The following is a 12,610-nucleotide window of genomic DNA, read 5'->3' on the forward strand; positions in this document are numbered from 1 at the left end:
TTTAGTTTGCAGCTTGCCACAATTGGTTGGGTGGTAGTGGATTTACAAGCATCCCTTTAGCGTGCATAATGCATATTTATCAGGAACATATGGTATTAGACTATCATAGTATGCGACTCACTGACATTTTAATGTAGAGCAAAAGTAATGGCTAGTACATATTAGTAAATTTTAAATAAGTAGGTGCTTCTAGTTCTGGTATTTGTATTGCAAGACTTACTGGCTATTATTAGTTCCACGTATGACTTATTAGCGGAGCATGTTTAATGCTGTTACCAGATTTTTATACAATGTTCCTGTCAGAGCCTGGCGCTCTGTTACATCAATTATAACCAAAGTTGCAATTCCTTCTTCTTGAATCACATCGCATTCGCAGTCGCTACTGTTTACAACCAGCCCCTGACTCTGAAGCAGTGATATGTTTTGTAAGCTTAGGAGGATATTTTATTTCTATGTCTGGCTGACGTTAATAAAGGGTGACATACTCAGTAAGCAGAAATATCTCTGTATACTTAACGCTACTAAATTTACCACGCAGTTGAAGGCCAGTGCTATAGACTTGTTGAATGACATTAACGTTACAATTCTCCATTATAACTTTTGATAATTTTTTATTGTATCTTGTTTCATTTTTCTCTATATAAGCTAGTCTTATAAGCAACCATACCTACATGTATATCACAATTGCGTTGTACTTTCTATGACGAACTATATTAACGAATTTGGGATGATATTTAGAAGTGGAGAGTGTATTGCTAGTAATAGTATGTGCGGTAGTGTGTGGTAGTGTTAGTAGTAGTGCTTGTAGTATTGCTAGTAATAGTGAGTGTGGTATTATGTGGTAGTGTTAGTAGTAGTGCTTGTAGTATTGCTAGTAATAGTGAGTGCGGTAGTATGTGGTAGTGTTAGTAGTAGTGCTTGTAGTATTGCTAGTGATAGTGAGTGCGATAGTGTGTGGTAGTGTTAGTAGTAGTGTTAGTAGTAGTGGTTGTAGTATTGCTAGTAATAGTGAGTGCGGTATTATGTGGTAGTGTTAGTAGTAGTGATTGTAGTATTGCTAGTGATAGTGAGTGTGATAGTGCGTGGTAGTGTTAGTAGTAGTGTTAGTAGAAGTGCTTGTAGTATTGCTAGTAATAGTGAGTGCGGTAGTGTGTGGTAGTGTTAGTAGTAGTGTTAGTAGAAGTGCTTGTAGTATTGCTAGTAATAGTGAGTGCGGTAGTGTGTGGTAGTGTTAGTAGTAGTGCTTGTAGTATTGCTAGTGATAGTGAGTGCCCTAGTGAGACCAGGACTGCATGGCTAAACAAAAGACTCTTTCGGTCTGCATTTAAATTGTCTTCATCTGATTTGCTTTAGGTACAATGATTTTGAGTTCCTTTTTCAGAGATACTAGATGACTTCAATTGTCCCTGTCAGTATTTTCACAAAAGATTTTAATTGTCAACAGCTACAATGATAGCATATCTATAACTGCAGTAAGCAACATCCAAAAGAAGTATATTAAAGAAGATGACTCTTTAATTAGGTTTTTAACCCTCCGCTAGCAAAAACATCTCCCTGTCCAGATCAACATGTAAAAAGCTAACAAACTTTAATGCTATATTCCTTTACTGTTGATCGCAGATGACACGAGCAACTATATCGACATCTGTGATGATGCCTATTGGATGAATGCTAGGTCATCAGGAAATGCAACTTTGCCTATACACCTCACGTCTCCGAACTATCCAAATGATTACCCTAATAAAAGACAATGCGTGTGGTTCATGAACGTAACAGAATACCGTAATTTAGCTGTAAGGGCTAATTATCATTATATTATATTACTATAAAATCTCACACATTATCTGCTTATAACTTTGTTGTTGCATTTTAAGTGTTTTTGCGCATTTATGTTACACATTTATATATGCTGCTTGCAAATGATAGAAACATGTTAACATAATCTGTTGATGCATTGTATATTATTACTTCCGGTAAGATCATCTATTCCGGTCAGAACCACGATAAGAAGAGATGAACTGATGTATTGTGTGAGAAACTAATACTGCTAACGCTATCGCCCGCAACAACAAATTTCAACGGAGAGAATCTATCTAAAATTTAACAGATGACCTTTATAACTATATTTTTAAACTTTAGTAGCATCTTTCAGCTGCTATTACAAAAGAACAAACTAAAAACCGCAATGAGGCTTGGAATAATCTCATGAAAAAAACCGCTGATGTGCCTGCCGAGGCTAGTTGATTACTACACGTTATTACTACAGTTAATAAGTGTGCTTGCACACTTTCAGGGTGTTAATAAGTATGCCTGCACACTCTTAGGGTGTTAATAAGCACGCTTGCACACTTTCAGGGTGTTAATAAGTACGCTTGGACACTATCAGGGTGTTAATAAGCACGCTTGCACTCTCAGGGTGTTAATAAGTACGCTTGTACACTCTCAGGGTGTTAATAAGTACGCTTGGACACTATTAGGGTGTTAATAAGCACGCTTGCACTCTCAGGGTGTTAATAAGAATGATTGCATACTCTCAGGTTGTTAATAAGTACGCTTGCACACTCTCAAGGTGTTAATAAGTACGCTTGTACACTCTCAGGGTGTTAATAAGTAGCTTGCACACTATTAGGTTGTTAATAAGTACGCTTGGACACTTCCAGGGTGTTAATAAGTACGCTTGCACTCTCAGGGTGTTAATAAGAATGCTTGCATACTCTCAGGTTGTTAATAAGTACGCTTGCACACTCTCAGGGTGTTAATAAGTACGCTTGGACACTATTAGGGTGTTAATAAGCACGCTTGCACTCTCAGGGTGTTAATAAGAATGCTTGCATACTCTCAGGTTGTTAATAAGTACGCTTGCACACTCTCAGGGTGTTAATAAGTACGCTTGTACACTCTCAGGGTGTTAATAAGTACGCTTGCACACTATTAGGTTGTTAATAAGTACGCTTGGACACTTTCAGGGTGTTAATAAGTACGCTTGCACTCTCAGGGTGTTAATAAGCACACTTGCACATTATTAGGATGTTAATAAGTACGCTTGTACACTCTCAGGGTGTTAATAAGTACGGTTGCACACTATCGGGGTGTTACACTTACTCTAGAAAAATTCCGTTCGTTTTTATACGACTGCGTTTTGACATATAGATTGATTGGCTTGTAAAAACAATTAAGCCTGCATATGTGCACATCTGTACATGGACAAACAGTAATCTGTAATAGAGACACTTTGACCTATTCAACTTGGAAAAGACATAGATTTAAACCAGTTTTTTTGTTAATAGGTTTTTTATCAAATTTGTCTCACTTTTACTAAGCAATGTTTACTTGAAACGCTTGTAACAGAGTCCGGTGCCCAATTGTTATAATTGTAGGTCCACATACAAGATCTTTCGATGGGAGACTATGGTGTTCAGTGCAACTTTGATTACGTGTTAATTGAAAACAAACGCTACTGTAAACACCAACAGGAGGGATATGTCAATCTAGATAACCATGATCAGCCTCTATTAATAGGTTTTTTCACAAATTTCGATGGCACTGATCGGGGCTTTGCTTTAACCATAAATGGAAACTTGCTTAGCCCAGCATCTGCTGCCACATCATCAAAAGTTGCATTTATGACCTCAACGCCATCAGCACCAACCACTACACCAACAACAGACACTTTTACCGAAACAGTAACATTGCTAGCAACAGCTAATGATCATAAAACTCTTCCTCCAACATTGCCTTCCACACCTACTATCTTATCAATGCTTACTACAAATATATCAACTTCTACAGCATCCATAATGGTGACCCCCTCAACAACACCAGCGATAACTACACCATTAACTGCTACACCAGTTGCCAATATAGTATCGATAAGAACTAATGTATCCACAAGACCAACTGCAATGATACAAACTGGGACAGTAGCATATAGAAGGCTAGCAAACACGTCAGCTACAGTACACTCAACAACAGCTATAGCACACTCAACAACAGCTAGAGCACACTCAACAACAGCTAGAGCACACTCAACAACAGCTAGAGCACACTCAACAACAGCTAGAGCACACTCAACAACAGCTAGAGCACACTCAACAACAGCTAGAGCACACTCAACAACAGCTAGAGCACACTCAACAACAGCTAGAGCACACTCAACAACAGCTAGAGCACACTCAACAACAGCTAGAGCACACTCAACAACAGCTAGAGCACACTCAACAACAGCTAGAGCACACTCAACAACAGCTACAGCACACTCAACAACAGCTACAACACACTCAACAACAGCTACAGTACACTCAACAACGGCTACAGCACACTCAACAACGGCTACAGCACACTCAACAGCTACAGCACACTCAACAACAGCTATGGCAATGTCGATTAATACTTCAACCGAAGACACAAATCATACCCTTGCTGTATTAAGACATTCCGTTCCAACGACTACCACATCTCAACACAATACTGTGACCGAGAGCAACGTCTCTAAAATAGTTTACACAACCTATGTCAACAAATGGTCAACAATACCTGCTGGAGGTGAGCCAACAAAAACCAGTTCATACCTTTACTAAGGTTTGGTGTAATACCTTGTACAGCTTGGCATACAGAATGCTGCTCGGCAAGGTTGTCTGCTGTCTATTTCTAGTAACTACATGTACCAGGTAATCAAACTAGCTGGTCTATCTTTTCAAATAGCTGCTTTAAACAAAATTGGACACACCCAAGTTGGAAAACTTTCAGGAATTTTTTAAGGTTTTTATAATGGTATGTGTGATTTTGCATTACTTAATGATCGTTTAATGTATGCTTGACAGATATTACTACATTGCCTAGCTATATATGGATCATTGCTGGAGTGGCAGGGGTTATTGTAACAGCAGCCATCATTGTGGTGTCGTCACTCATCAAACAGAAAAGGTAAAGTGTGAGCTTTATAATACTATTTTCAAAATTACTCTAAAATATTCCTACCCTGACATAAAGATTGATAGAATATTTCAATTTTGTAAGTCATAACTAAATGAGTTTAATTTGGCGTGATGTTTTTTTTTGTTGAGTTGCGTATCCTAACATCAATTTAATCATGTCATGTAGCTATAGTAGACGGTAAAAATAAGAGACCGGATTTCCCTAGTGAGATAGAATTGATCTAAAATAGCAAAGGCAGAGATTATTAAATGATTTCAACCAATCATCAATAAACAGCCACCTGCCTCCCTAGGATACCTGTTAATGATGGTCTTATTTAATATCGACATTACTGTCAGAGTAGGTACCGCAAACGATGTATGATATCATGCCAAAAGGTTCTATAGATAATTGTCTCTTCTGAAGAAAGCATCTCACCAAACTGATGATCACCAAACTCGATGCACTCAAACAGTGTTGCAGGACCTTGTATACATTTGATATAACGAGCATCTGAAATAGACCTACCTACTGTTTGTGCTGATCCTCAATGCTTGTATGCATTGCAGAAAGCTGAGAAAAGAGCAACGACAAAGGGTTTTGTTAGAAACTAACTTTAAAAACCACATGGATAAAGTAACGAAGATGATGGAATGGGACAACTCCTACTTCTAGCATTTTATGCACTAGTTTGTGCTTCGCATGCACTGTGTGTCCAAAAATGTTGGATATTGGTAGAGCTCAAAATGGTGTAAGATAAACATTAACTTCTTACTTAATCACGACCACACCAACAGCATGCTCTACAACTACTAGTGTTCTTTGTATTTGTAGCCAATTATGTAAGAATAGTATATTGCTCATCTTTAAAACAAAAGATGTTATGACATTGTCTAATTAGCTCACAAGATGTTGTCTTTTAACATCAAAACAGGCCTATGTGACAACAGTCCTACTATGTTGGGTCTAAGGAAATTACGAGTTCCTATCATGAGCAGGTGTACTATGCAATGCGTATTAGGAAACAATTGAAAATATTGCTAAAATGTAAACTTCGAAATACACGTAGCTTATGTTTTTGTTCAAGTATCTCTTAAATTATACTTCTACATTTATTTTACCTAGTCTTTCATAAGACTTCCTCAGAGCTGTTTTAACAGAATCGTGATATTTGCATAGAGCTAAGTCATCATACTGGTAGTAACAAGAGATATTCAGTGTCTGGCAGCATTAAATTTGAGGAATCTCTATTTCAAGCAGCGTAAGGCTGGGTGAGCAGAGACTGTGAAATGCATCATTTACGGCATCTGTCATATCGACTAGCATACAGCACTCCCAAATGAACAAGGCACAGCACGCTGTTTAGCAGACCATTTCATGGGAATAAATACACGCAGATAAAATATAATGCCTTTTGTTTGGCGAAGAGCCAACATATTGCCTGTAAAACTATAAGACTAGCCACTCACAGAGCCCAGCTCAAGGACAGAAAGTTTATAGGCTATAAAAAACAATTGAGTACGTTGTTTGCATTGATGAAGCATCCATGATGGCTTTACCAACAGGCATGATAATAATAATAAACTCGATGTTACTTCCAAAAATTGTAAGATTTTGAGATGACCAAAGTCGTCCACATAATGTCTTATCAGTAGATACACTAACTCATAAACATTATTACCGAAACTTTATATGAAACCAATAACAAATGTAAATGTATGCGTGTGGGTTAACTGCCACACGATAACAGAAATCAGTTGAATGCACTCCAAGTTGATGAAGTTAAAAAACAAAATCCACCTCTCTAATCTTCTTGTACAACTTCTATAGCTGTATTTTTAATCATTCAGTTAGCTGTATTGTTCACCTCACTTGTATTGTTGTTGTTTGTCTTACCTAAATGTATATAGGTCTTTGTTTAATTTTCCTGTATAACTCTATTGTTCAACCCACCTATATAACTCTATTGTTCAACCCACGTATATAGTTCTATTGCTCAACCCACCTATATAGTTGTATTGTTCAACCCACCTATATAACTCCATTGTTCAACCCACCTATATAGTTTTATTGTTCAACCTACCTATATAGCTCTATTGTTCAACTTACATATTCAGTTCAGCTCACCTACATGTATATAGCTCTATTGTTTTATCTGTCTCTAAACCAAATGGGTTGGCCGCATGGTTCTATCCAAGATATTTAAAAATAGCAAAAGAGAATGCTAAACGTACTACATTGGGTCATTAGTGAGTGGCTGTCCAAAACTACTGTGGTCAACAAAAGGTCGATACATCGAAAAATCAGTAAAAAATATCGCCATGAAGTGACGTTATGCTGACGATGACCAACAATAATCAGATTGACACAATTAAATCAATACAATTTAAAAGATCCATCCTGTCAAGAAATATTGATCTTGAAGGAATGCTGATACCGTAATTCGGCACACAGTGTTTCTGCTCTATGCATGATAAATTACCCAACATAGTATATAATTTAAAGCACATAAATTACATAATTTTTTTATTGTATATTTCAATACATCAGAGTCTTGGCTTTCGAATGAGCTATTGTTTGCCATGGTGAGACAGACATTGGTTGGTGTTTATAGGATTTCCCCAGAGCTCTACCGCGAAAATGTTTACTGATATAGTCTCGAAAATTGTGACGTCACAATTCTCATATTCGTTGTTGTGTGCTCTTACCGCTTATTTATCAACTACGATAATGACGCTAGTGGCAGGCGAAGGTAGGACAACTCCAGAGAACGAATGAAGATGACAAAGGAATCAGTGTCATTAGTTCTCCATGTACATATTATTTCTATGATAAGAACCCAGACTCCAAGAACCATACTATATTTTCCCGATGATATTATGCACTAGCTCTTTATTTTTAATGTGATGTTGAGGGTGACGGCTGAGACTAATTAATTTCAAGCATTGCGTGATCTCGCCAAAGTGCGATTGACATTTAGTCCTAGGGCCACGCAACCGCAGGTCATAATTTAATCGATGTGATTTCATTACCTTTATCAACGACAGTACATTTATTGAAGCATAATTAATTAACCTAGAACATGTGTTTGTATTGGTCGGCGTTAGCCGATCGCGGGCATTGTTGATTATCTAGAATCTTAGTTTATTATTAGCGCTCTCCGGGTTTAACAGCACCGATTGTCACAGAAAAATGCAGCCTTAATGGCAGCGAAAGGGATCGACGACCTGAGGCTAAATGAGAATTATGACGACACATTTTGAGTACCTGAACCAAGTGTTTTTTTGCAGGACATACTTTTGACACCCCGTTTTCCATAGTTCTATTATTCTTTGTGTATTGAATATAGGCTCATTCAAAAGCCAAGACTCTGATGTATTGAAATACATAATAAAAAAATTATGTAATTTATGTGCTTTAAGCAACTAAAGGCTGGTTCACACTATATCGTCGCATCTCGACGTTGATGCCACAGTACTTCGGTGATCGTCGATGATAACAATGTTTACACTATCACAAACCCAATCGTGTTTGTATCAGCAAATACTCCGTGACGTAGTCTTCTCATTTTTTTTTTAATTTTTCATGAAGAATTTTTTCTCTTTGTTTTGCCGTGATTGAATCAAATACTAGTCCCGCAGCAACTATTACGAATGAAAATAAATAAATTATGCTATACGCGACAGCGAATTACTACCGCCGAAATGGTTCTGTGAAGGATTTTTCTTCTAATACTTACGTATCAATCAATACACCTTCAAAAACTCTCGGGCTATAGTTTAAATGCTGTCAGACTAATATTAACCCTAATATTTAAATAGGCCTAGATAACTGCTCTAAACTGTGACGAACAGTGTTAGCGTAGCCACATAACCCTGAAAGGATGACTGTCTGGTTATTAATAATGCTCACCGCTACACTAAACTGTGATGAACAGTGTTAGTGTAGCCACATAACCCTAAAAGAATGACTTTCTGGTTATTAATTGCCACTTCAATAATGTAGTCCTATGTAATTGAGACAATCAATTGACATAGGATAATCAACTTGACATAGTGATAGGATGACTATGGAAAGTTGTACAAACTCAAAAACAATATCTGAGATAATCAGATTTGATAGAACAACGCTGTTCGGTAATAAGCCGAAATAGAATAGCTAGAATAGCATAGCATGCGACTAAAATCTCTTATCCACAATTTAGATTGATAGATATAACAAGCTTAATTTCACAGGTTATAATTACTTTTATTTACTAATTCAGACTAAGACATACCTGGAATATAGAATAAGACTTAGAGTGATATTCAGTTAAGAGCAGGAAAAAGACAGTAAAAAAAAAGGTAACACATTATTTTATACCTTCTAAACATAAATGGTAGACCAATAAACTTAGTCTCTATTTACTTGGTCCAATCATTATCCTTTCACGTGTAGGCTATTTACTCTGTATTTCCGGAGTCAGCAGAAATACCAAACTGACCAATGTTCTTAGCAAACAACATGATTCATCATTTTGTAATTTCAGTCTACCGGTTGTTTGTCGTGAAGAAGGCAAAATGCTCAGCCAAACAAAAATGGCCAGCATATTGCAGACATAATATATGCTATAAATCCATTACACAGCCCCTTTTGTTAAATGACTTAAATTGAACAAGGCATTTTAAACAACGATGAAAATAAAATTGTGTAACAATAGGAGTGTAATAAGAAGTAGGGGTATTTATATTGTCAGAAATTTATGCAATAAAACTTTTCTTAGAGGCAATCTTTAGGCGTTCCTCCTTGGCAGCGAGACGGCATTGTATTTTCTTTAGTTCCTTAAGTTCAGTCAGACAGCGTCTCCAGACCTGGCTCCTGATTCTTGAGGATATCCCGGCTGATTTCCGTCATCACTGTCAATGGATCGGGATGGCATTTCCGGTGCTGTAATAGCCCTTGGTAGGTGTTTTCTAGATGGCCACAGTCGCACATGTATGAAGTGAAATGGGAAGCAACATGAATTGCGTGGAATTGCCTTCCAGTGCTTTGCTGCAGGCATACACCGCACCGCCGGTTGGTTGGAGCTCCCCTAGCCTCATTGATTTGCTGCTGTGCTGCGACACTCGCGTTCCTTCTGACACGAGGGAGAGGTGTCTTGTTTGTTCTCTGCCGCTCAACCTGGACACTCGGTTGCTCAGGGGCCTGTGCCTGTTCTATCACGGGGGTTGATTTCCTGGTAAAATACTGCTGCAAGATTATACGGTTGGGCTGGTGTTGAGGAGATGACGGGGCTGTTACCATCTGCTCATCATCGCTGTTTGCTTCAGTTTCCAATACAAAAGACATCTTCCGGAAATACTAAACTAGAGATAATCTGGATTCAAAAGAGGTTCTATGGGAGACAATCCCATTTCCTCTAGTGTGGGCTAGCAATATAAGAAAGTATAAGAACAAGCTACTGAGTATGCACACAATTTCGACTAATATATAACACAGCGAGGGGGCGTGAGACGATCACACCCCTAGTAATGGAGACGATCCATCACTTACTTCCATAATCTACCATGTAGTGCTTCAGTGACCGCCTCGGTCTTTCTTCCAAGATAGTAGGCTTCACTGTTGCTTCTACAGGTGGCATTGGTTTGGCTACCGGTCTATCTTTAATTTCCGGTATCAGTGGAGGAAAATCCTCCAGGCTGAAAAGCGGGTCAGGCGCTTTCTTTTCTCTATGCTTCCTAGCGCCTTTCATGTTGGGTTGGCGCACAGGTTACGGGATGAACGGAGCTTGGCCTACCTCTTCCGGGTATTCTATGAATGGCTTCATCCGGCTTTCATTTTGGAGGTACTCTTGACCGTTTCGTTCTAGCTTGTAAGTGTGGTTAGGCCTTACCTCGATTATTCGAAAAGGACCCACAAATTTCGGGCAAAGTTTCTCATTTTGTCCTTTGCGTTTTCTCTTTCGGACCAAGCCGACTAGATCTCCAACCTCGTACGGTGGAGGCTCCTCAGCATCCTCGGTCCGGGTTTCCAACTGCTGTTGTCGAAGTTTGTCATAAGCTTCGTGTAACCGCTCGAGAAAATCGAGGGCATATTGCTGTGTGGTGGTATTTTCGGTGTCAGATGTACCATACACAATTTGGTCGGGAAGTCGGGTTTCCCTCCCAAGCATCAAATAGTTTGCTGTCTCGCCAGTCGCGGTATGGGGTGAGGCGCAGAACTCTTTCATCATTTGAGGCAGGAGAAGATCCCAGTCTTCCTGAGATCGTCCTTCTAATAGACTCCGAAGCGAATCACCAAGAGTTACATTCATCCTCTCCACCATGCTATTTCCTTGTGGATGATAGGGGGTGGTTTTACTTTTTTTCACCTTCCAGAGCCGACCTAGCTATAGCATCAGGGATGACTGAACTTGGGCACCCTGATCAGAATGTATTTGCTCTGGCAATCCCAGGTAACAGAAGATGCGATTGTTCAATGTTTCAGCTACTACTGGGGCAGTAGCATCAGGGAGAGGTAGAGCATCTTGCCATCGTGTAAAATGATCGGTCACGACGAGGATCCATTGATTCCCCCGTTCTGTCCGGGAAGTGGCCCTACCAGATCTATGGCCACTTTCTGCCAGGGTCTACCACTGTATAGCCTCTGGCGGTTGCTAGATTTGGAAACTGTACTCTGTTTTGCTAGCTGGAAAGTTTCACAAGTTCGAATATGCTTGCGAATTTCAGACATCATGCCTGGCCAAAACCATTGCATACGAATGCGATGAGCAGTTCGCATTATACCACTATGGGTAAGACGATGAGTCTCCCATATAACTGCTTTCCGGGCAGTTGTCGGGCAAACAATACAGTTACGCATTTGCCCGTTTGTCTTCATCTGCAATACCAGCTTCCCTTTGATGATCTTCAGAGCAAGTAATAAACTATGTAATCTTCGCAGTTCCCTGCTACCATTTTCCAGTTTCTCTCGTGGAATATCTCGCCCGCTTTCCACTGCTTCGTAAATGTCGGCAACATCACTGGGTTGCTGCTTTTGTAACCTCACAACTTTGTCATCTACAGACGGAGAGGTCATAGTAAAAACAGCGGGAGATGATTCCTCAGTTTTTACCGGGTGTGAGGGAGATGAGCCCTCAGTTGTTTTGTCCCCTTGTTCGCTATTTCTAAGAACAGTATTCTCCCATTCAATTTTCGAAGATCCAGGTGATAGTACCGGAGATGATCCAGTACTCTGATCAATGCTACTTGGTGAAAATAGAGATGATCTATTCTGATCCACCAGAAGTTCTGTAACTACCTCGGCTCTGGTTGAACCTCCATCTCGCGTTTCTATTCTTTTGCATTGTCTGCAATCCGAGCAAGTCATCCGACTCAACCCATCCGCATTCCCATGACGGCCGCCTTTCCGGTGCTCAATATTGTATTGAAACTCTCCTAGGATTTCCAACCACCGAGCCACCTGACACGAAGGCTCTTTCCTTCTAGCCAACCATATCAATGATGCATGGTCCGTTCGGACGAGGAACTGACAACCATACAGATAGGGTCGAAAGTGTTTAACACACTTGATAACAGCAAGAAGTTCCTTTCTAGTTACGCAATAGTTTCGTTCAGGAGGACTGAACGACTTGCTATAATACGAAATTACTCTTTCTTTACCCTTTTGAACTTGGGACAAAACTCCCCCTATACCTTCGGCACTAGCATCTGTGTCC

The 12,610-nt window shown here is 39.3% G+C and overlaps 2 protein-coding genes and 1 long non-coding RNA gene across 3 annotated transcripts; 2 read left to right on the forward strand and 1 right to left on the reverse strand.

Annotated features, from left to right (window-relative positions):
• Positions 1-375: 375 nt before the first annotated feature.
• Positions 376-4,387, forward strand: LOC137387199 (uncharacterized). Its single transcript, XM_068073531.1, has 4 exons — positions 376-488; positions 1,621-1,793; positions 3,378-4,181; positions 4,229-4,387. The coding sequence occupies exons 1-4, from the start codon at positions 419-421 to the stop codon at positions 4,385-4,387; spliced, it is 1,206 nt and encodes a 401-aa protein (XP_067929632.1). The 5' UTR covers positions 376-418.
• Positions 4,388-4,433: 46 nt separating this feature from the next.
• Positions 4,434-6,041, forward strand: LOC137387563 (uncharacterized). The gene is made up of 3 exons (XR_010977919.1): positions 4,434-4,542; positions 4,821-4,923; positions 5,484-6,041. It is a non-coding gene; the product is annotated as an uncharacterized lncRNA (long non-coding RNA).
• A 4,622-nt stretch (positions 6,042-10,663) lies between these two features.
• On the reverse strand, positions 10,664-11,218 carry LOC137387202 (uncharacterized). The gene has a single exon (XM_068073539.1). The coding sequence runs from the start codon at positions 11,216-11,218 to the stop codon at positions 10,664-10,666; it is 555 nt and encodes a 184-aa protein (XP_067929640.1).
• Between the last annotated feature and the right edge of the window lie 1,392 nt (positions 11,219-12,610).

Source organism: Watersipora subatra, chromosome 2 (genome assembly GCF_963576615.1).
Source record: "Watersipora subatra chromosome 2, tzWatSuba1.1, whole genome shotgun sequence".
Lineage (NCBI taxonomy): Eukaryota > Metazoa > Bryozoa > Gymnolaemata > Cheilostomatida > Watersiporidae > Watersipora > Watersipora subatra.